At 41.8% G+C, this 27672-nt stretch overlaps 1 protein-coding gene and 2 long non-coding RNA genes across 5 annotated transcripts in view; 1 reads left to right on the forward strand and 2 right to left on the reverse strand.

Annotated features, from left to right (window-relative positions):
• ARL15 (ADP ribosylation factor like GTPase 15) overlaps positions 1–6557 on the reverse strand; it is a 397345-nt gene extending 390788 nt beyond the window's left edge. For both annotated transcript variants that reach the window (XM_032851465.1, XM_032851464.1), the window contains exon 1: positions 6409–6557. In XM_032851465.1, the coding sequence (XP_032707356.1) occupies positions 6409–6456 (48 nt within the window). In that variant the 5' untranslated portion in view covers positions 6457–6557. The remainder of the gene's footprint in view (positions 1–6408) is intronic.
• Positions 6558–7321: 764 nt separating this feature from the next.
• Positions 7322–24635, forward strand: LOC116864165. Its single transcript, XR_004381955.1, has 4 exons — positions 7322–7409; positions 7802–7900; positions 22661–22806; positions 24486–24635. It is a non-coding gene; the product is annotated as an uncharacterized LOC116864165 (long non-coding RNA).
• A 126-nt stretch (positions 24636–24761) lies between these two features.
• LOC116864167 overlaps positions 24762–27672 on the reverse strand; it is a 126463-nt gene continuing 123552 nt past the window's right edge. The window contains exon 8 of one of the 2 annotated variants that reach the window (XR_004381957.1): positions 24762–24784. This is a non-coding gene — a long non-coding RNA (uncharacterized LOC116864167). Of the gene's footprint in view, positions 24785–25509; positions 25825–27672 lie in introns of those variants that run through there. The other variant, XR_004381959.1, reaches the window with a different exon arrangement.

Below are 27672 nucleotides of genomic sequence, written 5' to 3' on the forward strand. Positions count from 1 at the left end.
TTTATGCAAAAAAGAGTGGAGAAAAGTAGTTACACAAATGAAAGCAAAATTCCTGAGTCAGCAGCTCACCTGAAGGCACAAAGCCACGCCACTGCCCCCAGCAGGAACTGGGCTGTCCCTACACTCCTGCCAGGGCTTCTCCCAAGAAGCCAAAGGACAGCAATCAAGAGACCTGTCAGTTCCCAGTATTGGGTCTGTGATTCATGCTGCCCCTCTCACGTCCTCTCAGCTATCACCAGGTAGCCAGCACCACACCTTTCCAGGCACAGGCTTGGAATTCACCGAGCTGGGCTCACCCTCTAGCCCCCACACTCCATCTCACTGAACCTCAAGTTCCCTCTTTTCTAAGGCCGTGTTTTGTTAAGTCGGTAGTCTCTGGCTAACAGGACAGATGGGAGGACGAAGTTAGGTGACAGGAGTAAGACACTTTGCACCATTCTTGGTACACAGTCCCCTCGGATCCTGGTGGTGGTGATCAAGGTGGTCAGGGTCCCTGCCCTGATCTGATGAAGGAAACAGACTCCAAGGACAGCCATCACCCTGGGGCCATTCAAGGGCTATCCACATCTTTATGTCAGCACTAGAAGTCAGAACTGGCTACATAATTTGTGAGGCCCAGGGCAAAATGAAAATGTTTTGCAAAGCATCAAAGATTCAGAGGATGGTCCAGCCCAGAGCATTAAACCAAATGTAAGGTCCTTCGAAGCCTGGTCTCCCACAGTCACATGCCCCTGAAGGCAGCCCTACTGGAAGTAAATGTGCTCACTTACTCACTCTGTAGACACTGGAAATGAAGGTCAACAAGAGCTCAGCTTTCTAGACTCACCCAAACACTGGAAGCATTCGGGCAGATGCGGGGGTGGGGATTTGGGGTGGGGGTGGGGAACTACAGCATAACTAAAGGGGGCTGTAGATCTGAAAATAAATAATTCAATTTGCGAGAAGTTATCAAGAGGAAACTGCTGTTTCCTTGTTCTCTGCCATGCACTTACCAGAACTTCCCTAAAAGTCTTTCCTTCTTCCCACTCTACCTCAGAAACGAATTATTTATAGTGAGTATCAGGGGAGTGTGCCCAACTGAAATCCATAGGCAACACTGCCAGGGCCTCATGTCTGCTGGGACAGCCTCACTTCCCAGGCAGCACGCGGCAAGGGAGCACAGCAGGCCTCAGACAATCGGACAACTAGGTCCTCAGTCTTAGTGACCTCTTCAGAAAAGAACTGGAACTTGTGACAGGCAAGAGGGTGCCCCTGCAGTGACAGTAGGATAGAGTGGCCGAGAAATCCATTTGTGGTCACTTGATGACTCATTAGATGGTGACGGTCAGTCACCTCAGTGACCAGAGTCAGTACACTGTGGGACAAGAAGCTCAGGACACAACGCAGTTGTTCATATTCAGCCTTCTCCTTAACAGTCATTTAGCAAAGCCAAGTTCTTGAGAACAAGGGAACCCTGGTCAGCTTCCTCAAGACCCCTGGTTTGGTTTGGTTTTTTCCCTTTTACCCTTTACTTAAGCAGCCACACAGTAATTACATGAAACACATTGTAAAAATTTCAATGGTCTCCCAACAGCTTCAACACCAGGCTGAAGGAAGTCTACAAACCCAGCTCTATTCCTTAGCTTGTGTGAACTTGGGGAAAGGACACCACCTTTCTGAGCCCTGTTTTAATGCCATTACACAGGAAAGCATTTACAAAGTTATCTGGCACACAGTAAGCGCTCTATAAATGAACTCGTGCTTCACTCCCTCCACCCCCAGCATGCCAACAAGCACATGGCTTAGGCTCCCAGAGACCGTGAATCGTTCCTCCTGTGGGACTTTTCTTAGGACTCCCACTTCCAGACTTCTAAGACTGCAGCAACAGAAGCTGGAGAAACAGAGCAAATGCCTCCAAGTCGGAGGTCCTGCTTAATGGTACAGATGTTCTTCAAATTTTTTTGCCGTTCCAAGTCCAGACGGTAGATCTATCCTTGCATTAATCTTATGATTCAAAGAATATTTACATACAGTTAAGAATAAAACTTGTTTGGCCTCTATGTTATAGTCAATTTGACCACAGTCAGAACATACAATTTATAATGTTCATTCAGGGTTAAACACACACTTCAAATTTAACCAAGCACCAAATAAAATCCAAATGTGCCTTTACTCCTCTTTTCAAATAGGCACATTAATAACTTACTAGTACCTATAGGCTCTATTGTTTGAAGCGGATCATGAGTTTCTGTTCTTGATCAGTTGGTTTTTATTCTGTAGATGGTGATATACTTGTGCTGACTTTCTCACCCAATCTTCTCCCCTGACACCCTAGTCTTTATAATGGCAGGTACAGCCTTGGACCAAGAAACTAGGCCAGGTTCACCAATCTATATGGGAAATCTAAAATGGTGGCCTTAAATTCTAAACACAGTATACAAATGCAATGATCATGAGTTGACAATTAGCATCCAAGACTCCTCAACCATTTTTCAGTTGCCACATTTTCAACTCTAACTCTGCATTTTAGTTCTCAATAAAACAAAAACATGTAAAACAAGAAACCTACCAGAAAGCCAGGGAGCACATCAGAAGCTACCTTCTCTCTGATGCACCTTTGGCGTCCTGTCCTGCCATGGAAAGCTCCCTAGAGCCACATGCCTGGCCGTCCTACCGCCAAGGGGACCTCAGCTGGGAGCTCATTCTCCCAGGACTTTCAGGGCCATGCACAAAGCAGGGAGTTCCATGAATATTTGCTGAATGGATGAAAATATCAACATGTGATATTAAAATATCAAGGGTCTTATGACATCCTACTTGCTGATTACTACTCCAAATCTTTCCATATACTAGCACTAGTTTAAAAGTTAGCCCAATATGGACATTTGGGAGGGTATGTGCTATGGTGAATGCTGTGAAATGTGTAAACCTGGCGATTCACAGACCTGTACCCCTGGGGATAAAAATACATTATATGTTTATAAAAAAATTTAAAAATTAAAAAAAAAAAAAAAAGCCCAGCATTTACCAGTAAGAAATCATTAAGGTCTTAAGAATAAGCGATGTAATCACAATACAATAACATTCTATATGGGGGGGGAGGGCGGGGAGAGAGGTGCTGTTTATAAACCCCTTTCTTTCCCTCCATGATCTCATTTAATTATCATAAGCAGAATGCATTTTTCTGTTTCGATGGCAGAAGGGGGGGGAAGGTAAAATTCTAACCAGTCAATAAGAGCTAGGACAGAAAGAAAATATGAAACTGAATCTAGAAGTTGATCTTGTCCAACCCACCAGGAAAACCTGGTAGATGTGTTTCTCTTTTGTTACAACTAGATTTTCTCCTACCTTACTCCCTGGCTAGTTCTACCTGTCAAAACAATACCAAATCTTTATCCACAGACCCGACAGGTATGACCATGGCCTTTCAAGTCCAATGTGAAGGTGGAGAAAAGGTGTGTGGCCTTCTAAGCCAATTTCCTTAACCAGAAAACATGAGGTTTTTATATTTAAATTGTCACCCAGGCCAAACATAGTATCTTGATAATCTTGAAGTGTAAAGGATACATTCTGCATTCCCCAGAACAAAACACCTAATCCAAACAGATTTTATCTTGTCTCAGTTTAGAAGCTGGTAAGAAAAGCAGGGCTGTCCCTCCATCTCAGTGATTCAATTCAACAAATACTGGCACTGGGTGATATTTATTTAGAATTAGCAAATTACCACTATATCCCTGAACTGAATTTAAAAACCCCGTCTTGAATATTACAGCATGATCCCTGTCCCTTACCTTAATGGTCACCTCTAATTGAGAACATTTCTTTTTAAGAAAATCAACAACAACCTCAAAGATCAGAGAGCTACATCACTTGCTTCAATACCCACAGTACTATTATAAGCTATTAAAATAGCACCTACCTTTCTCCCATTTCTCTTCCTTTCTAATCTCAAAGTAAAGAAAGGTTAAGTGATGACATTCCATCCAAAGAACAATGGACAATACATACACAGAGCTCCCTCTTCCAGCTTCCAACAGCAGCAACAAGAAAAGTCAAGCACCGATTAAAAAAGAAAAGCTAGCATACACTACTATTCTTGTCAAGTGGACAGGGAGCTGTAGTCCACAAGCCCAGCAAAACCTGAAGAGCCAATCTTGTCAAGGAAGGAGCATTTTTTTCTGGAGAGAATTTCTGAGAATTGATTTTAAAAATAAAATGCCAGATGCAGTCAACGGAATTTTTTCCAGAAATTGTTTTTTACTAGACACCATATAAAGATTATATATAAGCAAATGAGTCAATTTGAAAGACAAGAAGAGCGGAATGTGTGGCACGTCATTTTCTGAGTTGATAAGAAGTAAACACAAAAGCATGACTCTGAAGAGTTGTATCTTTTAACTGAAACTGGACTGAAAAATTGGACTTCATGTTTAAGGATTGTCTTAAATGTTTTCACAGGAGATGCCTGGCACACTCATACAAACTGACTTATTTCCTTTAAGTTTTTACTTAACAGCTTCACTGCAGTTGTGATTTTTTAAGCTTGAAGTTACAAAATGCTATTTTTTAATACCAGTGCAATAGGGTGTGTGGGGGCGTGGCAGGTGAAACCAAAAGGCTGTGTCAAATTTGGGGCCCACTGATTTTAACACAAGCCTGTTAGTAAACTGCCAAACAAATTAATCTGCTTTTTAGGTACCCTGAAGCCCCACTAACAAATCATTCACCACCTTTAGATAATCCACCTAGAAATTAACCTGAGTAATCACCAATTTTCAATCCCCGAACCCCAAATGGTTTGGTGGTTTTGACACCTTGGTTTTGTGATGGTATTTGTAAACTTAAAACTCATCCACTAAAGAAATACAATGATCAGAACCACCAGACTTCCTTTTTAGGAACTACTTAAGTATATAAAATTAGCTTTTAGTAGTACAGGTAATGTCACCCTTTCCTATTTGGAATTATTCTCAAACTTTGGCTTTGAGTGGACTACAAAACAAAACCATAGTATTGTATTTTACCTGGCAAGCTACAAAATAATCAGTTACTTGATTTAGAAAATCTAAAACACTTGGCAACTCTTAACCTACAGGGCACTCTGAATTTTAAAGGACACGCATAATCAGATAACCTCTTTAACTGGCTCCAGGTGTGGGTGGATAATGTCCCTTTATCACAAAGATAAATGACGTCAACAAATGAACAAAACAGAATTTGAACTCAATTTTTTTTCTCTCTGCCCCATTCACAAGGTCGTGCGTTAACATCAATCACCACCTTTCCCCACAAGACAAAAACAAGCCATTAAGCTTTAGGGGAAACATTTCCTTCACGTAAACTAGAGTTAAGTCCAAAGACAAGAAAACCGTACAAAACCTGTCCTTATCCAGCATTTCTCGATCATGAAAGCTTCACACAGTCTTTCTTAGAAGAGCATTAAGTTTAATTCCTAGAAGGCAATGGCAAATCTCTGCCAGGGCAATCTATAGTAAAATCGACTGCATGTGTCCAACAAGATCACAGAAGGGTCAATGTTTTTAGCCAGCTACTGCAACTCTACGTAACTGCGGTCTGAGCTAACAAGGTAAACCTGGTAATTGTATAGGATCGAACACAGCCAATGTCAGTGAGGTTCCCCTTGAACACACAAATGCAGCTCCGGGGAAAGAGAATTTCTGGAACAATACAGGATGCTTGCATAATTCCACAAAAACACGAGTGCATTATTAAAATACTGCTCAGCCCCAGCATTGTGCTGACACTTCCCACCTAAACTTCTCAGCACAAGCCCGGCCTAAAAACAGCTAGGATCCAGGGTAAAAGCCACATGCACCCACAAGAGGTACAGTGGGACAATGCCTGCCCTACCCAGTCCCGACCAGGCTGCGATGTAGTTTAGTCCCGTCTACTTTACGGTAATGTGCTTTTAAACCCTAGCCACGACCGAGGTCATAGCTTTAGAGATCTAATAACAACCAAATGACCGGGGCTGCCGGGCACTTAGTAAGCCATTCTGGTTATGGCTCTTTAATAGTACCTGGAGTTCTGCTAAAGAGACAGCACAAAACTCCTGCCTCCCCGGAAGGAAAGTCCTTTTCGGGGAGCGCAGAGGGAAGCAAAGAACCTGATCGCGGGCAGAAGACGCCCCGCCGCCGCGGCCCCCATCTCTCCGGCACCCCCAGCACGCCCCTCTCCCCGCAGCGGGGTGACCGGGGCCGCACCTTTACCTGTCAGCTCCACCACCCCCTCCGCCCTGCCGGCCGCCCCTCGGAGTCCCAGCACAGCTCCAGAGCAGGCTGCAGGAGAAAGAACCCCAAAGGCATCCCATCCCAAAGAAAGCTAGCAAAAAGGCTGTTCCTCCAGGCGGAGGGACATCGGGCACGTCGGGTTCCGAGAGACGACACTCCACCCCTGTCCCTCACCTACCAGATAATCCATGTACAGAAACGCCTCAGTTATCCGGAGATCAGACATCCGGCAGCCTAAAGCATCCGGAACGACTCCGAACCCGGAAAAAAAAGCAGCTTCTCTGGCTGCGAGCGAGCAGCCCCTGAAAAAGCCAGCAACAACGAAAATAGCCGAGAGCAGCCGAACAGCCGAAGATTACACAAGGGGCGCGGCGATTGGCCGGGCGGGCGGGCAGAAGGAAAGGAGAGCGCTCATTGGCTGCGGTGCCTATAAAAGGCAGGCCACGGCGGGTGGCAGGAGAGAAGCGCGGGAGCGGCAAGGGCGCTGGTTCCTGTGAGCCGGGCGGAGGGCGGGGGCTGGGGCTGCGCAGGCGGAAGAGCGAGCCGGGAAGAGCGGACAATCTGCCGGTGCTGCAACTGCCCGACTTCTGCGTTCTCCCGTAGCCGCCTCTTCGGGCGGAGCGGAGCAGAACTGTGCTCCAGTGCAGGAGAGCCGTGGTGTCCCCTCCCGCCCTCAGTAGGAAGCGAGCCCTGAAGCGGGAGGCGTGGTGGCCACCGACACCTAACGCCGCTCTCGCGAGTGATTTCCTGCGGGCTCCGCGGCCTCTAGGCAGCACTGAGGGGGCGCCTAAGGAATGTACTCTCCACAGGCGGGCCTGTGACGGGGTAGCCCCAACCCCCCACCTTGAGGATGTGAATCTTCGAAGCGGACAGCTCCAGCCTGATGTCCCTCAGGGTACACAGAAGCTTAGGACACAGCCAGGGGTAACCCACGGGGCTCCCTTAGAACACCAGGTTACCCTCAGATTTCATTGTCCACCACGTGAAAGGAAAGAAAAAAAAAGAAAGTTGAGGGACAAGGTAGACCTCAAACACCGGAAAGAAGCTGTCAGGTCTTCACAGGCTTGGCGTCCGATTACACTGAGCACAAGTCCATCATCGCTAAAGAAAATGAGCGATGGAACAAGCAGCTGTCTGGCCATGTAATGTACTATCGTGACCCGCTATCCTGGTTAAGAGGTAAGAGTATATAAGCAGGTGCATTTGAGGTTTGTGCATTTCCTGGTAAATAACTGGGGGAGGGTCTGAATCAGTCAAGAAGCTAAGTAAGAACAGAACACTTGGGTTTTGGTTTTTAAGATTCAGGCTGAACAACGACACAATGCCAGACATACCAACTTGGGCTCACGTGATTGAAGTACTGCAGCCACTGCCACCCCCGCCCCCCACATTGTTTGAGATCGGAAAACATGGTTCTTACCTGTATTATTAGGGCTTCCCTACAAAAACGTTTTAATAGTAAAACTTCAACTGGAATTTTCCTGAAGAGACTGCCCGACTGTATAAATGTTTAAGGGGTTGGATTTTTATTTTCCACCTAACTTGACACCTTCCCTTTTTGCATCCTCGAGAATGCATTTCCTTATGGTAAGTTTACCTGCAGCTGCCAAACAATGGAATCCACCATCAATGTGCAGGAAGGGAATGCAGCCCCTTACAGGGACCTTCAGGTGAGTGGACCATGTGATTTGGGTTTTTTGGTCTCTTCTCTCTGAACGAACCTGTTTCCTCAACTAAATATTGAGAATTCCTGTGGCCAGAGGATTTTATTTTTTTAAGGAACTGAAGGACAAATACACACTTAGTATAGAACTTGACTTTGTTGATCAGATTTACACACAAAGTTGTATAAATTAAACTTCTGCAGAAATGTCAACGATTTTTGCCTATTCAGGGGCTAGCTTGACTCAATTGCACTAAGCCAGTAGATCCAATTTTGATTGATTTATCAGAATGCCAAGAACACATAGTTTTAGAAGAGATTTTGACCTGGATTCTAAAGTGATTCTAAACCTACAGCACAATTGGTTGAAATTGACAGAAGTCACAGTCCTCTCAAATTTGCTAGCAAAAATAATTCAAATAGACCAGAAACCTTTTGTTTTTTTTCTTTCCATGAATAAGCATACTACAAATAGGATAAAGGGCTGAGTTAGCAAAAGAGACACTTTGTTCCATTGTCTTAGTGAAAACTGAGGTCTTGACTACTGCCAAGTCAGACTTTTGAAAAGCCTATCCGTTTCTATGCAGGGGAAGATAACAGCTCAGGAGCAACTGCCTTCTGCCTTCCTTTAAAACATAACCTTAAAAGGCTCCTCAACAGAAGGTCATTACTCTAAACATGGTTCATCCAGTTTCTAGGAATGAATAAATGGGCTCAAAGCAGGGAGATGAAAGAATTTACTTCAAGTTCCGAAGTCTGCACCAGAGTATTAACCATATTCCACACTATTTGTACATTCTGACACCAAGGAAAACCTTGTGTATGAGGTATTAAAAAATCCTAAGCAACAATGTACACAATAGCCAAACTATGGAAACAGCCCAGATGTCTGTCGACAGATGAATGGATAAAGGTGGTGTGTGTGTATGATATTACTCAGCCATTAAAAAAATGAAATCTTAACATTTGCAACAACATGAACAGAACTAGAGGGTGTTATGCTAAGTGAAATAAGTCAGAGAAAGACAACATAATTTCACTCGTATATGGAATTTAAGAAACAAAACAGAAGATTGTAGGGAAAGGGAGGGAAAAATAAGAGGAAGTCAGAAAGGGAAACAAACTATAAAAGACTCTTAACTCTAGGAAACAAACTAAGGAAGGATTGCTGGGCAGCGGTGTGGGGTGGTGTTAAGGGGGATTGCATGTGGACCCTAAAGAGGACAGGAGGGCTCATGATACAATGAGCATTTGGTGTTAAATGCAACTGATGAATCACTAAATTTTACCCCTGAAACTAATAATACAGTATGTTAATTGAATTGAAATAATTTTTTTAATCCTATATTACCTTTTGGAAAAGAATCTTCAAAAACCTGAAGCTTCAGAACTCCATATGGAGCACATTTTTCCAGGTAGATGTTAGTCTCCTGGGATGTGTGTATACCTTTGTGCAGAGGAAAGAGACTAACTTCATTAACTGGGATGAGCAGATACCACACTACCCACTTTGGGAAGCGACAGTCTTAGCTGATGGCTATTACTATTGGGTAGTCACCCCAATATGTGCTTTATAAAGTGTGGAGGGGTAAAAATGCATTCTCTTCACCATATACCAATTAACAGACTGCAGTCTTGAATAAGACACAGTCTATTAATATAGCCCTGACTTTGCCCCCAATAAAATGAACGACCCTCTTCCAGACTCCTGACATGTATAAACTCATGAAGCAATTGCATTACCCCAAAGATTTTGAGGAAAGAGGCTCTCACTGTTGCCTGTCAAAAGCAAGAAGAAATTCTTTTTTGACAGGCCATATTCTACGATTTTATACAGACTGTTAACTAGCCAGATTTAGAGGAAAGTTTGTTAAAGCATCACTTATAGGAAACAAATGCATTTTTGCAATTTTGTCTCCCAAATTCTACCATCTAGAAAACCCAACATATCAGTGGCTATTTCCATTTACTGGTTTTCATTGTTTTGTTTTGTTTTGTTTTAAGATTTTATTTATTTGACTGAGAGATCACAAGTAGGCAGAGAAGCAGACGCGAAGCAGGCTCCAGCCAAGCAGAGAGCCGGACACGGGGCTCGATCCCAGGACCCCGAGATCATGACCTGAGCCGAAGGCAGAGGCTTTAACCCACTATGCCACCCAGACGCCCCTGGTTTTTGTTGTTTGATAGAACTTATGGAAGAGTACAACTTTTACTAGTTTTGTATCATGCCCTCACTTTATATAAACTTAACTGTATCCTGAAACTTCATAAATGTCTCATGGCTATGTAAAGTTCTATAGAAATGCACTACAATAAATTCCTTCTTAGATACTATTGTATATAATCCAGTGAATGTTTGCTTATAGGAGTGTTCACATCTCCTTATAAGAATTACCCTAAAAATATTCTAAAAATGAATTATTGGTTCAAAGGGTATGAACACATTTAATACTCATTTTTGTACTAGCTTATAGGCTTCTGTCCCCTGCTCCCGACTCCAAAGTAGGAAATGTTTATCCTGCCTCATTGTTGCTTTGAGTATATGCCTTAATAGCTGAGAGATGGTGTCTTTCATTAGGAAGACTCTTAAACTATGGATGCTTCTTTTTCAGAAGTGGTGGTATCCACTTAATTCTGCAGAGGTCATTGGGCAATTTGCCTATTTACTGCCTCCAATAACTTCTAGGACCTTAACATTTTTTTTCCCAGCCGCGCTCTTCCTGTTCCAGGTGGCCATCCTGATACCCATCCCCAACCACCTCTGATTTACCCCAGGCCCTTTCTCGGCTTCTTACACTTGAACAAAGTACCATTATGTCCTAGAAGGTGAACCTCCTATGAAGCTGCTAACAGAACTTAATTTATAAATGAAATAGGTCAGAAGATTAGAGGTTTGAATTAAGAGGATTTTCTGATCCTAGCATGGTAGCCTACAAAACTAGAGGGAAACTTAGCTGTAATGATGGGACTCTTGCAACTAGAAACTTTCAAGTCTAAAACATCTCCATGTCAGCTTAAACTTGTTTTGTCTCCAGTAAGCTGATATCAAAGTCCCACATGTCTAATTTTTAAGGATTAGTGGCCTGGCAATCACGAACATTTGCCACTACTTAGCTAGATGAGCTTGGGTGGGTCACTTGTTTCTTCTGTTGACTCAACTATAAGAGTTGAACTAATCAGTAGATTATTAAGGACCGTTTGATATCTAAAAATCCATACTCCTAGTTGGGAAACATGGACTTGTTCTAAACGGATAACTTCCCTCTTCCAAAAGAATTTGCTGGGTCTTGAAGTATGAAAACAAGACAAGACATTTCAAATGAAGACTCACCACTTCAAGGGGTAAATATAAAAGAAAGAACTAGACCTCGCAAGCAAACACTACCCAAGCACCACGTTTTAAGAAACTGTCAATCCCCCTGATACCTCCCCAGGATCATTTAATCTTAGTACTGCATTGCTGATTAGTTTCCTATTGGCGCTATGACAAATTACTACACACTTGGTGACGTAAGATGCAAACTTATTCTCTTACACTTCTGCAGGCTAGAAGTCCTGAGACATATGGGGCTTAAAAAAAAAAAAAAAAAAAGATCAAGTAGCTGGCAGGACTGGTTTCTCCTAGAGATTCCAAGGGGAGAGTTTTTTTAGCTGTGCTCCCACTCATGTTCATTCTCTTTTAAAATCTTTAAAAATCCTAAAAATGGTGATAGTTGCACAAATCTGTAAATACACAAAAACTGTATACTTTAAATGGGTGAATTGTATGTGAATTCTCAAGGTTACTTTTTAAAAAGTATGAATAGGGGAAGAAAAACTCAAATACCAGATGAGAAGTAAACAGAATTATAAACTGTTTGAATACAATTAGAGTACCCTGGGGCTGCATCACCATGTCTTAATTCTTTCTAGAACTGGGAGTTTATCTCCTTCCTTAGGCATGGGTAAATTATGCTTGTCACTTTGGATTTCCATGGAAGTATTTGCTTTTCCTGTATATCGTAAGATCAGGGTGTTAGATTAGATAATGGCTCCAAAGATATCCAGTCTTAATTTGTAGAACCTGTGAATGGTACCTTGGAAGGCAAAAGTGACTTTGTAAGTGTGATAAATTGAGAATTTTGAGATGGGGAGATTATCCTGGATTATCTGGCCCTAAATACAATCACAACTGCCCTTATTAGGGGGAGGCACGCAGAGGTTAGACTATAGGAGAGAAGACAATGTGACCACAGATGCAGAGACTGGATTGATATGGTCAAAAGCCAAGGAAAAAAAACTGCTGAAAACCTGGAAGAGCGTTGAGCAGACTCCGTGCTCAGCAAGGAGACTGATGCCACGCAGGATCTCAGGACCCTGAGATCGCGACCTGAGCCAAAAACCAAGAGTTGGACGCCTAACCAACTGTACCACCCAGCCACCCCTAGGACATTTTTAATCACTTCTAAAAGAAACCCTGAACCTCTGAGCTATCACCCTCCACCCCTTTCCTCTACCCTTAGCCCTTGGAAACCACTAGTCCACTTTCTGTCTCTACAGATTTATGTTCTGGACTTTCATATGAATGAAATCCTGTGGTATGTGGTCTTTGGGGACTGACACTTCCACTCTGCGTAGTGTTTAAGTTTCATCCATGTCATAGCATATATGTTCTTTCCTATGGCCAGATAATATTCCATTGTATGGACATACTGCATTTTGTTCATCCATCATCCATTGATGGACCTTTGGATGGTTTCTACCTTTAATTTTGAATCCTGTTGTCCCTCTACTTTTTCTCTCCTTTTCTTTTGCTCAAGACAAGATTTTCTTCAAATCGCTTCCTCATTTCTCTTCCTTTATTGTCCATAGCTAAACTTTCTTCATAGTAATATTGTTCTAGAGCAGTTTGTCTAAATATGGTGGTATTTCTTTCAATATTTAATCTAGTTCTTTTAAAAATTTATTTTTTCACAGTCTGATTTGTCCTTCCCTCTCCAAATTCTTGAACATAAGCTTTTTTCTATTATATTCTTATTTCTATTCTAGGAACCAGAAGGATAAATTTCTGAACTTATTTTAACTCTATTATTATCCATGGTGGTTTTGAACCTTCTTTGAGATGAAAGGTCTGAATTACTTTATCCTATGCAACAGGAAATAATAGTACATTAAGTTCCTTCAAAGTCTTTGAATAACCAAGAATCTAAGCCCTACTTGATAACCAGATTGTAAAAAAAGATCAGGATGGTAAACCAGAAGAATCAGCCATAACTTTTAATTGTCAGGAGCATTAAGCACTTTACAGGGATTTATTTTAAAAAGTCGGGGGGAAAGGCCCTGTCGAAAATACAGGTGCTTTGGAGACTGAGAGAAACTATATATGGTCAGTCACTTATTCATATTAAAAGATCAGTTTTGACTGATGGGTGAGTAGAAGATATTCTCTACTTGAGAGAAGAGGGGTGTTTGAGCCCAAAGTGTAGGATGTGAGCAAGATGTTTAAAATGTGTGTGTGGGGCGGGGGGGAGTACAATTTGAGAGTTAAGATTCACCCAGGATCTTCTCTGCGGATTATTGCCTCTTAACCCACCATGTGGTGTTAGTGCCACGTCAACTTGCAACTGCATTCTGTGTATCTGTAACCTGCTCAATTGTTCTGGTACCGAAAATTAACATAACTATGGCACCTGCATATCTGAGCAAGTCTTAAGAAGTAGACATTTGCTTTCTTGTCTGGTTTTTATGAGATCACCATATACTGGAGCAATTTTTACACATTGCTTTCTTGTAGGTATTTCACTAAAAATTGGACACTTTGCTTATTTACAACTTGGTCTCTTTGAAGGCTTACATGTAAATATCTTAATTCAAAGTTAGCACACACAAAAAAAGAAATTAACATTTGGGGCGTCTGGGTGGCTCAGTCATTAAGTGTCTGCCTTCGGCTCAGGTCATGATCCTAGGGTCCTGGTATCAAGCCCCACATTGGGCTCCCTGCTCAGGGAGAAGCAGGCTTTCTCCCTCTCCCACTCCCCTGCTTGGGTTCCCTCTCTCATGGTCTCTTTCTCTCTGTCAAATAAATAAAATCTTAAAAAAAGTTAGCACTTGACTCAAAACAACTTGCAAGGAGTTGGGAAACTGAAAGAATATGAAGCTACAATATAAAGTCAATGAAAAGCATGGCAATTGTGCCACCAAGAATGATCTTGTCCCAACGTGAGAATCTAAATCTATGTAGTTTAAGTAAGACCAGCATGTAGGCACCTTGGACAGGCACTTTGGACAGTTATTTATTCTAACTTACCTATGTAGCACCTGCTGTATGTTAAGAATGCTAGGAAAACAAGGTCCCTACTCAGAGGGAGCTTAATCTCTAGTGGATAGAGACAAGTATCAACTAGTGATAAATGCCAGACAGAATTAAAGAGATGTACCATCCAGTAACAAGAATCATGCCATAGACTAGGTAGTCATAGATGACATCTCTGGATTGTGTTAAGCAGTGCTGTCCAATAAAGTTTTCTGTAAGATGAAAGTGTTCTCTAGCTACACTGTCCTATATGGTACCATTAGCCACTGCATTCACTGTCAATCCTTTACTCATTGTGTTTTCCAAGATGGTTGATCCAGATTGACCATCTTGGAAAACACAATGAGTAAAGGATTGACAGTGAACGTAGTGGAAGAAAGCTGAACCTGGAATCGGGAAAGCCAGCAAGAAGTGAGCCAATTCCGACCGCAGAGCTCCCTCCCATCAGCTCAGGAATAAGACACACCTGGTCCTCAGAGCTGGGAGAGACTGAAAACACGAAATAGCTGGGAGTCTTTAAAATGCACACCTGAGCCCACCAATCTGTCTCATTCCATGAAGGGACTACCTGAGAGAAGACCAAAGTGAGAATTCAACTGTGAGATTAAACTAAAGAAGGCTTGACCTCAGGGACACCAGATAAAGGCGAAGAGTAAATTCAATAAGCTGGACTAAAGCTGAGGAAAACACCCCAAAAGATAAAGAAGCAGTTGAGCAAAGACCATTAGAGTATCAGTCCAGAAGTCTAATACCCAATTAGATGTTTCAAGACAAAGAGAAACGACAGCCATGGTGAGAAGTTACCAAGTAATTTTAGCAAACATTCCACAAACCAAAACTATGCATTTCCAGACCAAAAAAAGACCACAAATGTTCAGAACAATGACACATTACCATTAAAGAAACAACCACTTAAAAACCTTCCTACAGGGGCGCCTGGGTAGCTCAGAGGGTTGGGCCTCTGCCTTTAGATCGGGTTATGATCTCAGGGTCCTCGGATGGAGCCCCGCGTTAGGCTCTCTGTTCAGCGGGGAGCTGGCTTCACCCTTTCTCTGCCTGCCTCTCCCTACTTGTGATCTCTAGCAAGTAAATAAATAAAATCTTAAAAAAATAAAAAATAAAAACCTTCCTACACAAGCACCATTCTGGACAGATTCAATTTTTATTGAACCCTACAGGAACAACAAAAAATCCAACCTTAAAAGTACTCCAGGCTTGGTTTCATCTGAGACCTCTGTTGTTAGCTTGCAGATGGCTTCCTCTCGCTCTGTCCTCTGGTGGTCTCTACTCTGGGCAACCCCCCCACCTTGCTATCTCTTCACATCTCCTCTTCTTAAAAAGGCTCCAGTCATATTGGCCTGGGGCCTGCCCTAACAGCCTCATTTTCACATAATTACCTCTTTAAAGGCCCCACCTCCATATACACTTTCAGAAGTACTGGGAGTTAGGGCTTGAACACATAAACTTTGCAAGTGGGAAGACGAAACTCACCCCATAACAACACTCATGGGAAAGGGGGGCAATCTAAGAATAAAAAGGACTTTATTTAGATTGATGAAGGATATCAACAAAAAAACAGACAGCAAACCTATACAGTGACAAAACATTTAAAAACTTTTGGTCAGGGGCACCTGGGTGGCTCAGTTGGTTAAAGCCTCTGCCTTCAGCTCAGGTCATGATCCCGGAGTCCTGGGATCGAGCCCCACATCGGGCTATCTGCTCAGCAGGGAGCCTGCTTCCCTTCCTCTCTCTCTGCCTGCCTCTCTGCCTACTTGTGATCTTTCTCTCTGTCAAATAAATAAATAAAATCTTTAAAAAAAATAAAAACTTTTGGTCATAATCCCTTTAAAACAAATTCTTCCCCCACAAATGGAATCAATCAGACTATAGGGACTTATTTTGTGTCTGTCTCCTTTTACTTTTAAGATCTTATCACTTTTGAGATATACCAATGTTATTGCACAGATACATAATGTTTCTCTTACTGCTGAGTACTATTCCATTATATAGATGCGTCACAATTATTACACCCAACATTTATTGGTGGCCATTTGTTTCGATTCCTGGTTTTGACTATTTTGAGTAAAGTTGCAATAAACATTAAAAAAAAAAAAAAGCCTTTGGTCAGAGAATAAACTGGTGGTTGCCAGAGGGGAGGGGAGGTGAAGGGGTGGGAGGAATAGGAGAGTAAGAGGTACAAACTTCAGTTATAAAATAAATAAGTCACAAGGATGTAATGTATGGCATAGGGAATACGTCAATAATATCCTTATTTTCTATGGTCATAGATGGTAGCTAGACCTATCGTAGTGATCATTTCACAATGAGTAAGAAAATTGAATCACCATTTTATACACCTGACACTAATATAATAGTGTATGTCAGTTATAATTCCATTTTTTTAAACCCTTTGCTTTAAAGCCAAGGGGTCCAAAGGACAATGGCTAACTTACAACACCACAATCGTATGCCGGGAGACAGTATTTTATAGAATTCTGATCGAGTCAACTAAACACTTAAGATCAAGCTTTGGCAACATACAGACCTAAGTCTCAATCCCAGGTGCTTTATTCGCTGCGTAACCTTGAGAAGGATACTTAACCTCTGAGACTCAGTTTCCCCACTTTTAAAATGGAGCTAAAATATCGGTAACTCTCTACAAGTTATGAGGATGAAATGCCAATGCAGGGGACTCTCAGGTGCTGGCTGTTACTCTTCTGTGTGCTGAAAGCTTTGTCAGGGCGCTGCTGTGCTTCGGACTTAGTTTGGAGAAGTGGAAGAATTCTTCTTCCACCACCAACCCTACCTAGGAATTCAGGAAAATTACTCAACTTTGGAATTACAGTATCATTTTTAAAATGTTGATGAAATGAAATTAAGCAAAAGGCTAAGTCAAAGAGCAGTGAAAAGATGAGATGGCTTTTGACAATTGTTCTTTGGCTTTCACCAGTGTGGCTCAAAAATAGAATCAAAAGAATTCGTAAGCTGGGCAGTCCAGCAAAAGCAGGCTGGCTTTGTGAGCCACTAAGCTCTACATTTGTGCCATCTACGTGAAAGCAGTCAAGAGTATCAGGAAACTCCGCTGCTGCAACTAAATTGAGTGATTAACCATTAAATTTCTCCGACACATTTCATCTGGCTGTGTGACTCATCGGCCCACTTCTGCTGGTGAAAACCACATCTGCACCCCCTTCACGTGAACAAAAGCCTGAGTGATACAGAGTAAACACAGACTGTGTCTCTCTGTGACAGATGACCACGCACAGAAGGACAGGGTCACTATACTTTGCAGCAGAAACAGCTGCTATGAGCACACAGCTGTTGTGAGGTACAGCTCACATTCTGTCCAAATAACTGGTAAGTTATTACAGAAAAGAGCTGTGTTAGAAGAACTACTCTCAATTTTAAACTCATGGTCACTTGTTTGGATAAATGTTCTCCATAAAACATATTATTACTTTAATAATGTCTACACCTCTAGATTAAATGTTCCCCAACACATACAAAGTATCAAGATGATTGACTTGATTTATCAAGGAAAAATATCCACTTTGTTTCCTATCAGTAAGCTCACTGGACCCAAATTTTTACAACAAATTTAGGAAGAAAGGAAGGAAAGTAGTAAATGTTGCCTGTTCCATAATAGTGCAGAATCTTATTCACTAATTTTAAGTGATAACTCAAGTTTGTATACCCGTTTGAAAATTATTAGATCCCAGATGGGATAACTCTTTGACAAGAAGGCTGAAGGCATGGGGTGCCTGGGTGGCTCAGTGGGTTAAAGCCTCTGCCTTCGGCTCAGGTCATGATCCCAAGGTCCTGGGATCTCTGCTCATCGGGGAGCCTGCTTCCCCCTGTCTCTCTGCCTGCCTCTCTGCCTACTTGTGACCTCTGTCAAATAAATAAATAAAATCCTAAAAAAAAAAAAAAAGAAGAAGGCTGAAGGCTCAGATAACTCAGTCATGTCATAGCATGATTAACAATTTTATTTTCCCACAGAGGTAGACTTCAACAAATCAACCACCTATTTGTGATAAAAAAGGAAATTATAATAATAGTGAAACCATATGAAACTCTTATTCAAAATTAAGAATTTGCGTATTGCATTGTTTCTCTCAGCCTCAAAATTCTTCTGAGAAATAATTAAGTTATAAAATGATTGGTTATTATGACTGGTGGGAGAAAAAGTGGGTCTCTGTTTCTTTCCTCAAATCTCTCAAGAAAAGACTACAGTTACTGAGTGTATAGAGGAATGTCAATCACAGGTATCAGTGATATTGTTTGTAGGGTATTTTACAGCACAAAGCAATAACAAAGTATTTAGTTCTCAGGTTATGAAAGGTCATTTCGTGAAAATGATTTGACATAACACAATCCTAAATTTGATAAACTACTCTCAAAATATTTAAGAAGTAAATGAAGCAATGAAACACATTGGACAACACAAGCCCAGTTTTATACAGGAAAGCTTCTATTGAGGAATATTCTTTTTACAGACAAAGGCCTTTGTTTTGAGTCTAGGATGAGATAGTTGGTCATTTGAAGGTATGTTTATTTATATTTTATAGGAATGAGAGAGTGGTAGTCATCTCCTGAAGTCTTACTTTTCCTTTGGTAGTTCTGCTTGAGTTACTAAAATTTCCTGTTATTTTGTGTAGAATGCATCATAGGCTGCCAGTAAACAAAACTTTGTATCATTGTCTGAAATTCTAAAACAGAAATGGGGACCCAGATGGCGGAAATACTGTTTTGTATCACATCAAAAGCGATAAGCTAAATTTTACAAAGGACTAGAACATCCCTTGCACTGAGAAAACAAAGAAGGACAAGAATGGGCGCCTGGGTGGCTCAGTAGGTTAAGCCTCTGCCTTCAGCTCAGGTCATGATCTCAGGGTCCTGGGATCGAGGCCCGCATCGGGCTCTCTGCTCAGCGGGGAGCCTGCTTTCTCCTCTCTCTCTATGCCTGCCTCTCTGCATACTTGTGATCTCTCTCTCTCTGTTTCAAATAAATAAATAAAATCTTTAAAAAAAAAAAAAAGGGACAAGAATGACTTGTTTAAACATGCAAATTGATACTGAGTGATGTCCCAGCCTTCAGAGATCACGGATGTAACCTTTGAGAAAGAAACTGAAATCTCTTTACAGATGAACTAGATCCTGCTTTGGTAAGGGACAATTCAGGCCATGGTGCATTTTTAGTAAATTAACAGATGTTTCTGATAAATCTGTAACTCAGAAGGATTCATCATGCTCATTGCATTTGACAAGCCAAAATTAAGCAAGTTAAATCAGTCCCAAGGAAAGAAAAATGCTGTGTAGACAATCCATCAAATGACCAAAATCTAGAGTAATCTCTTCAGGGGGCAAGAGCTTATACTACTTGAATGTACCTTTTGCTCAGAAAAGATTTCACTTGGAAGACCCACAGATATAATATTTTCTCTGAAATTGTGAACAGTTTCAATCCCATACATCCTAAAATAGGGTGGCTTAATACTGGATGCATAAATTTGCATCAGATTCATAGCATCAACTAATTAGGAGAAAACAGTAATTAAATATTAAGATGTGCTATGTGATTCATGCTCTGGCTTGCTGTGGGCTCACAAAAAGTCAGTCCTCTGTTCCTAAAGGGATGCAGAATGTCTTAGATTCTGGAGACAAATATGTGAGTTTAAACTCACATTCCACCTTTAACTGGCAGATTTTGGACAAGTTATTGAACTTCTCCATGTCTTAATTTCCTTATCTGTAGGATGCACCTACCTCAATAGAATTGCTTGGATTAATAGCTAATACATGCAAAGCTGTACAGCACTTAGAATGGCAGCTGGCACATGGTTAGCCCTCCAAGCAATTTTTATACCTATAACTGTTAAGGATTACTTGGGTCCCAGCAGGAGGGCAGTTAAGGTCTAGACTGCACAATAAAAATGAAACACTATTAAGTCCTAAAATCCAAACTTTGGGAAAGAGGGGAGGCATAGGAAGAAGGCCTTGAGACAGAGGACTTGGTTTAAAGGAGGGTATGGGACATCCTAAGTGCCTGAGAAAGATAGGACTGAGCATGGCCTTTAAGGAAGAACCAGCCTGACCCCAAAAATAAGGTTGTGAGAACACCCTGACCAGATAAGATATGGCAGGTTGATTCCATTCCTGAGGAAATTCCATTGCTGAGGAAATCAAACTCTGAGAGGGACCTATTATAGTTTCCTCAGGAATTGTTGTAGAAATAGTATTGGTTTTTAGGAAACAGGACAGAATGTACGGAGAAAGTCTAGAATCAGATAGCTCGGTTTAAAGGTATCAAGGCCTACCTAGGAATAAGTAGGTGAGGTTCTGGACCAGGGATAGACATGAGTAGAGGAGGAAGGCAACTACTAAGGCAAAACCAAGAAGTGGTTAAGTGATTAGATGTTCAGGCAATGGACAAGGAAGGCAAAAATGGCTCTAGAATTCTGAGGATGCCTCCATGGGCTACTATTGTATTGGTAATATAAGGCAGTATTAGGTAGATGATGGTAGGACATATTCTTTTTTTTTTTTTTTTTTTTTTTAGTAGGACATATTCTTATAAAATACAAAGGGAGTTTAGGAGCTGACCTTGCCCTATGTATCTAAAGGTTTCTAAAGATTTTTATTATTTATATTATTATTACTTATTTGAGAGAGAGAGTGAGAAAGAACACAAAAGGGAGGAGAGTCAGAGGGAAAAGCAGACTCCTGGCTCAGCAGGGAGCCGGATGAGGGACTCAATCCTGGAATTCCAAGCAGAAGGCAGTTGCTTAACTGACTGAGCCACCCAGGTGCTCTCTCCCAAGGTTTCTGAATGCCACTGAGGATGAGCAAAGAGGGTCAAGACTTCTGCGTGTTGCAAGAGCATCTCCTGTGCAACGGAGTGCTATTCAACAGAGCTATTAGTCCTTAGAACCACCTGAAGGCCTCACAGCTCATGAGTGCTCACACAAGGCAGGGCAAGCGCTTCAAATGGTGAACGCTTGGAAGCTCTACTCCCATAGCTTCCAAGTATACAAGACAGTATTGTTAACTACTACTAGCATCATAAAAACTCACACTGCGTTTGGTAGGACTCACTGTTGAAGGATCTCTGGGTGTGGAGCAGAGCTGGGGTTTTCTCAGAGCTTCTCAGCTGAATCATCTGTCTGCCATAGAGGGTTAAAAATGCAGGATCTTGAGTTTGCAAGGGGTAGGATTGGAATGGGAGGCAGTGAGGCAGGTCAGCATGTGGATGCCTCTGCTCTTAGATCTCTTAGACAGAGAGTCCACGGACAGTGGCAGAGCCACCGTACACATTTCCTGGACCCAGAGTCTTCCCATCCAATCTCTATTCTCTTTGGACCTGCTAAATCAATCTCTGTCTGCACTGCACAATTTTCTGAGAAAAGTTATTAAAAAGGACTAGTAATCTAAATAGAGGGCATAGACATGATGGCTGTCTCTGGGTGTGATTTCTAATTAAAATAAATTTTTAAAATAGCTTCTTGCTATCTTGCAAATTTCTGCAATGAATACATATTACTTTTGTAACTTCTCCAGGGAGATCTAATTTCAGTCAGGGCTATAGTTTAGGCCACAATCAGCTGCTCAATATCAAACTGGTGGCTTATTTATCTTAAAAAAAAAAAAAAAGAGCGAGATTGAGGAAAGAGTACTCCATATTCATGGCTCCTATGCCCTCTGAGTTCTGAATTCTCCCCAGGATCCTTGGCTGGTGCATTCTTTTCAGTTTATTCTGCCATCGAACAGATGCTTCCATATTAAGTCCTGTCCCTGTCATCCTGCGTGTTTAGCCCCAAAGGTGACTTTAAAAGCAAACCACACTAAGCCCAAATAATACAATCCAGGAAACAGGGATGGGCGAATCCTTTATTCCATTCACTGTAATTAAATATCTAGACCACAATCTCCCCCCCAGCATTTTTAGCACAAAGAATGAAAATACTTTAGACATGAAGAGGAGCTAGAGGAAAATCCCATACATTGACGTTAACTCAACAACTTTACAGAAGAGACTAGCCTAAGGGTATATTACATCTCTCTTTTAAAGTTTATGGAAAAATTCTTGTTGAATATGTGTTATGGTAAAACAAAATGCAGGCATGGAAAAACAAATGACTTTAAAAATAACATCCTTACAAGTCCAGCTTGCAGTCATTAGAGGTAGTACAGCTGGGGTCAGTTTATAGACTTCTGTTTTTAATTTGCATAAATAGCCCAATGCTTGGCCAGAGCAGGCACGCAGCTGCCTCACCCGGCTCGTTGATTTTGTTAGTCACCCCACAGACACCCAGAAGGTGCTGAGACACGGGTCAGGGCAGTACTAAGAATCAGCGTGAGGCTGCACCATGAGATTCCTTCTCCACTCCCACAGCAAGGAAAACCCAGAACTTCTTCTTTTTTTTTTTTTTTTTTTAACCCAGAACCTCTGACAATGTTTTCTCAACTTTGAGCTAGCATTTTTTTGAGTTCTGCTAATGAAGAAGAAACTCCCAGCCTCACCTCAAGAACATCAAACATCATGCAATGATACTTCCATTGCCCAGACTGACACATCACTAAGCCCCGAAATGGAAAAACCAAAGCAGTTGGTTTACCTTATGGTAAGTCACATCGTAAGTGCTTGCTAAAGTTCGGATGGTTGTGTCCCTCCTGAATTTATATGTTGAAATCCTAACCCCGGTGTGATGGTGTTAGGAGGTGAGGCCTTTGAGAGGTGATTAGGTCATGAGGATGGAACCCTCATGAATGGGTTTAGAGCCCTTAATAAAAGAGGTCCCTTGTCCCTTCTGCCATATGAGGGCACAGCCTTCAGAACTGTGAGAAATAAATGTTTGCTGTTTAGAGCCCCCACCCCCCACGTCTGATCTCATGGTACTTTGTTCCAGCAGCCCAGAAAGACAAAGCCAGTGTTCAATGCCCTTCTAGGTGAGGGAGTCATCGTTCTAGGGCAGAGGGCCAACCATTTATTCAATAAACATAGGACACTTCTGAAGTCTAGTTTCTGGTATTGTTGTGAACAGGATGCGGGTTTCCTAGAGAATCTGTGTCTTGCTTTATAGAAAGAAGATGATGCATTTGAAAGTTTAACTTCGTAGAAAGAAAAATTAAGAGGAAGCCTAAGATTAAAAGTCAAGTACTGATAGAAAATTTCAGGAAAAAATAGGGCAGATCAGAGTAGTTGGGGATGGCATCATAGAAGTGGGACTTAATCCGTCAAACGCTCATTTAACAGATTCCATGAATTATACCTTCCAAGGACTCAAAGATATAAAGGACTTAAAACGGGGCCTGATTCTAGCATCCTGATGCTTACTTTTGCCTGGTGTCTCGTTGAACACAGCAGGAATGTAGAGAGTGACAAGTGTCATAATAACAAACATGATAATGAGACACTTTCAGTCATAGAACTTCATATCTGGAAGAAATATTCCAACCCAATCTCCTCCTTTTATAGATAAGGAAATTGAATTTGTCACTTGTCTACCTTATACTGTTAAGTTTGAAACTGAGCTGGGATTCGGATCCTGGTATAGATCCTGAAGGATAGGCAAATTCCAGTAGAGGGAACAGTAAGGGCTCAGGCAAGGTTGATACTCAGGCGGTAGACACCAGTCAGTTTAACTTGAACCTTGCCTCACGCTATTGTCTGTTCTGATTGATGGGTGCCCCTGCTAACTCATTAACTATTCTGAATGTCACCCCGGGGTGGGGTGGGGGGAAGGCACATCTCATTTCCTGCTCCGCTAAATCAGTGTAACAGAAGGAGAGAGAGTTTTTAATAATGAAGTACTAGGAAGCAATTAATCTCTTAGCGCTGCACAATGCTTGATATGGCACACCTTTCTCCGAAGATCTCACTGACGGAGAATGAATGTACAAAACAGTTCTATGTGTTAAGAACAAGGTAAAGGACAGGACTAAAGAACAAGCTGAATCCAACGTCATGATTCCATTTATAAAGTTGAAAAATTATGTTAGGTGAAGTACTCACAGGTGTAAAATTAAAAAGGACAAAACAGGTTTGTTTTTGGGTTTTGTTTTGTTTGGTTTAGTTTGGTTTTATGGTATTAAGTCTTTACTCTGGGGACAAGGAAGTTAGGAAGGTGTAGCAACTCACAAGGTCTTCTGGGGCATGGCAATTTTCTACTTTTTCAATACTGGTATTCATTTTGTAACTAGTCATTACCCTACACATCTGTTTTATGCACTTTTCCATATGTTATATTTGACAACAAAAATGATCACTATAGCAGACTGAAGTTTGTTTTCTTTTTTGAAGGCTGGGAAAGTAATGTGGACAGATCATCAGGTTCAAGGAGTAGTTGCTTGAAGACAAAACAAAGGAGCCTGGGAACAAAGATGCTAAAATGGCATCACAATTAGAATGTGGAGATTAGCTATCAACATCTCAACATCCCTTTGTGGAGAAGAGCCCTTCCCATCCTCTCACTTCCACAGGGAGTGGTGGTTGTCATAAGCATTCTTGATTAACAGCGTAGTATTTCTAACACTTTCGGGAGATATGGCCAGCCAGACTTCTAGGAAAAACACAGAGTACAAATCTTGATAGTAAATGGGCTGAGAAAGGAAAAAGAGAAGAATGAATCATTGATTTCTGAATCATTGATTTTTTCTTTCTTTCTTTCTTTTTTTTTTTTTTTTTTTTTTTTTGCTCACTGTCTCATTTATTGGTGTTCTATTCAATGGCATTAAGTACATTCCCAATGTTGTGCAACTATCACCACTATCCATTTGCAGAACAGTCATTGATTTTTAAACAGTAAAAAATGGGCACAGGTTCTCAAGTCTGATATACTTTTTGGACAGATGGAGGAAGGAGGGAAGTTTTGTCTGTACGCATGGGGAGGGAGACCGTAGTCTTGGGGGGAAGGGTGTTTTCATAAGGGGGCAGTGACAGCAAGTGTCCCCTGCTGCGCAATGGCTTTCACGCTGATTAGCCCAGCAAGGACACCACGTGATCACCACGTGCAGCCTTTCTGCAGTGGTGCTGTTGGACCCTGAGCACTGGGACTTGCTGTGCTGGTCCCAAAGAGAGGCTGTCTGCAGCGGGACCATGGGAAGAACTGACGTGCCTGATGGTGGGTCTAACCTTCCCCAGAGCGGCAGTTCTTTGCGTTTTGGTTTGATTCTCCAAAAGTATTCTCTTGCTGCATGATATGCAAAATTAGTGTAATTTTGGAGGTGGAAGTGACCTAGAGATGATTTATTCAAACCCTCTCACTGCCCAGTTGCAGAATCAAGGATGATAAGAAGCCTGAGCAGGGTGATACCGCAGAGGGAGCTAGGTGCTACAAAATCCTGCAGCTGCTGCACTCATTTTAAAATTAAAGGGACTGAATTCTTAAAACCTTTTTCTTTTGCTTTATTTTGAATAGCCAAACCCTCTCAGGAATAATAAAAGCATAGCTAGAAATCTCTATCTGGTGGGGTTTCTTTCCCTTTAATTTTACCACATGTGGACCCTGAAATTGTAATAAGGAACAGGACCGAACATAGTAACTCACCATATAATGTAATCTAACCCAGATGTTGACGGCAGGCTGATTTCTGAAGCACAGGCTGAGAGCTTGTTTCAGAAGTGGGGAAACACTGGGATTCTAGAATAGCAGTCATAATCCTCAGCTAAATGTCCCTGTAGAGCTTGTAACCAAGGCCATTCCTGATACACAGAAATTTTTTATATTTATGCCCTTTGTCCATTCTCAGCTGCTTCCCTCCTCTTTCTTTCCTTCTGTGAGCCCATGTTCCCACATTCCTATTATTTCCTCCTCTCTCAGTTCCCAGGAGCATCTTGCTTGCCCTTGGGTTTTCGGGACCTCCCGTTAGAACATCCTGGCTAGGACTACATTTCTAAAAAAGCTTATGACTCATAGGACTATTTTCCTGAATTTTCCTCCATTATCAAAACCCCTTACTATCATTCTCAAGTCCAAAGTGTGCTAAGGGAAGCCTGGGTGGTTCAATCAGTTAAGCGTCTGCCTTTGGCTCAGGTCATGATCCTAAGGTCCTGGGATAGAGGCTGGCATCTGGCTCCTTGCTTAGCAGGAAGCCTGCTTCTCTTTCTGCCTGCCACTCCCCCTGCTTGTTCTCTCTCTCTGTCTGACTAATAAATAAATAAAATCTTAAAAACAAAAACAAAAGCAAAACACCCTTAGTGTCCTATGCTGACTCCCCAAGATAATTTTATAATTTAATCAGGGTTTATGGAGGAAGGACCAAATTCTGACTGACTGACTAACATACATACGTTTGTTTGTTTATTTATTTATTTATGTATTTACTTATTTATTTTAGAGAGGAAGCACGAGAGCCAAGGAAAAGGGAAAGAAGCAGACGTCCCGCTGTGTGTGGAGTCTGACTCGGGGCTTCATCCCGGGAACTCGAGATCATGAGCTGAGCCAAAACCAAGCCAGATGCTTGAGTGAGCCACCCAGGCACACCCCAAATCATGACCTTGGAAGGCCATAGGCACTTTTACTTTTAATGGGCCCCTTACTCCATTAAAAAAAATATGTAAAATCACATTGTACAACTGCTTTGGAAGAAAAATAAATACATTCCAGACTGGATTCATTATTATTTTCCCCTGTAATCTTTTAAAAAGTAAAAATGAAAAAATATTGTAGGCCCTAAGCATTGTACCTACTGTGCCTCAAGCGTACTGTCTGTGCCTATTAGTGCCTCCCGAAGATTGGCGGGTTACATTAGCGTATCAGACTGTGTTGAGTTATCACTAGGATGCTTTTGGTTGTAAATAATGGAACAAAACTCAAATGGGCTTAAACAATAAGGGGAATTTATAGGCTCACAGAGCTGGTCAAGTTCAGAGACTGCTATGGCTTAGAGTCAGGTAACTTCCCTTGTGAAACTTCCATTCTTCAGGTAAAGACAGAAACAGACCAGTCATAGACCTCACTTTTTACCTGCCCATTGGCCACTGCCCTCCCTGCCTACCTTCCTATCAGAGCTCACCTCCATGACGAAGGGAGCTGAAAAAGCCAGACTTGCTTTCTCAGTCTCTTGGGAGGCTACGCTTTAGACACATAGCCAAATTCTGGCCATTGCAACTTCAGTGGGAGTATGCTTCCAGGTTTCTTCCCCCTTAGCTGTGCAAGAAGTTCCCATTCCTTCTGTCCTGCTTTGGGATATGCACAGGCTTCTGCAGCAGTCTTGATTTCATGAGAGGCCATGTGGACCACACTTTGAAGGTGGCAGAGCACAAAGACCCAGTTTCAGGTTCTTGATGACATTGTTGAATTACCTAACCAGCCCTGAAACTCGTACCTCTGAACACTTTCATTAAGTAAGATAACAAATTTTTAGCTGGATATTCTATTACTTGCAGCTTCCTACAGATAAGGAGAAAACAAGGGAATGAACCCCAGATTTTCAGATATTGATACATGCTATTAGGACAATAAATATGATGCAGGACTGCTTCAAAC

This window comes from Lontra canadensis, unplaced genomic scaffold (assembly GCF_010015895.1).
Source record: "Lontra canadensis isolate GAN:19392208 unplaced genomic scaffold, GSC_riverotter_1.0 scaffold5, whole genome shotgun sequence".
NCBI lineage: Eukaryota > Metazoa > Chordata > Mammalia > Carnivora > Mustelidae > Lontra > Lontra canadensis.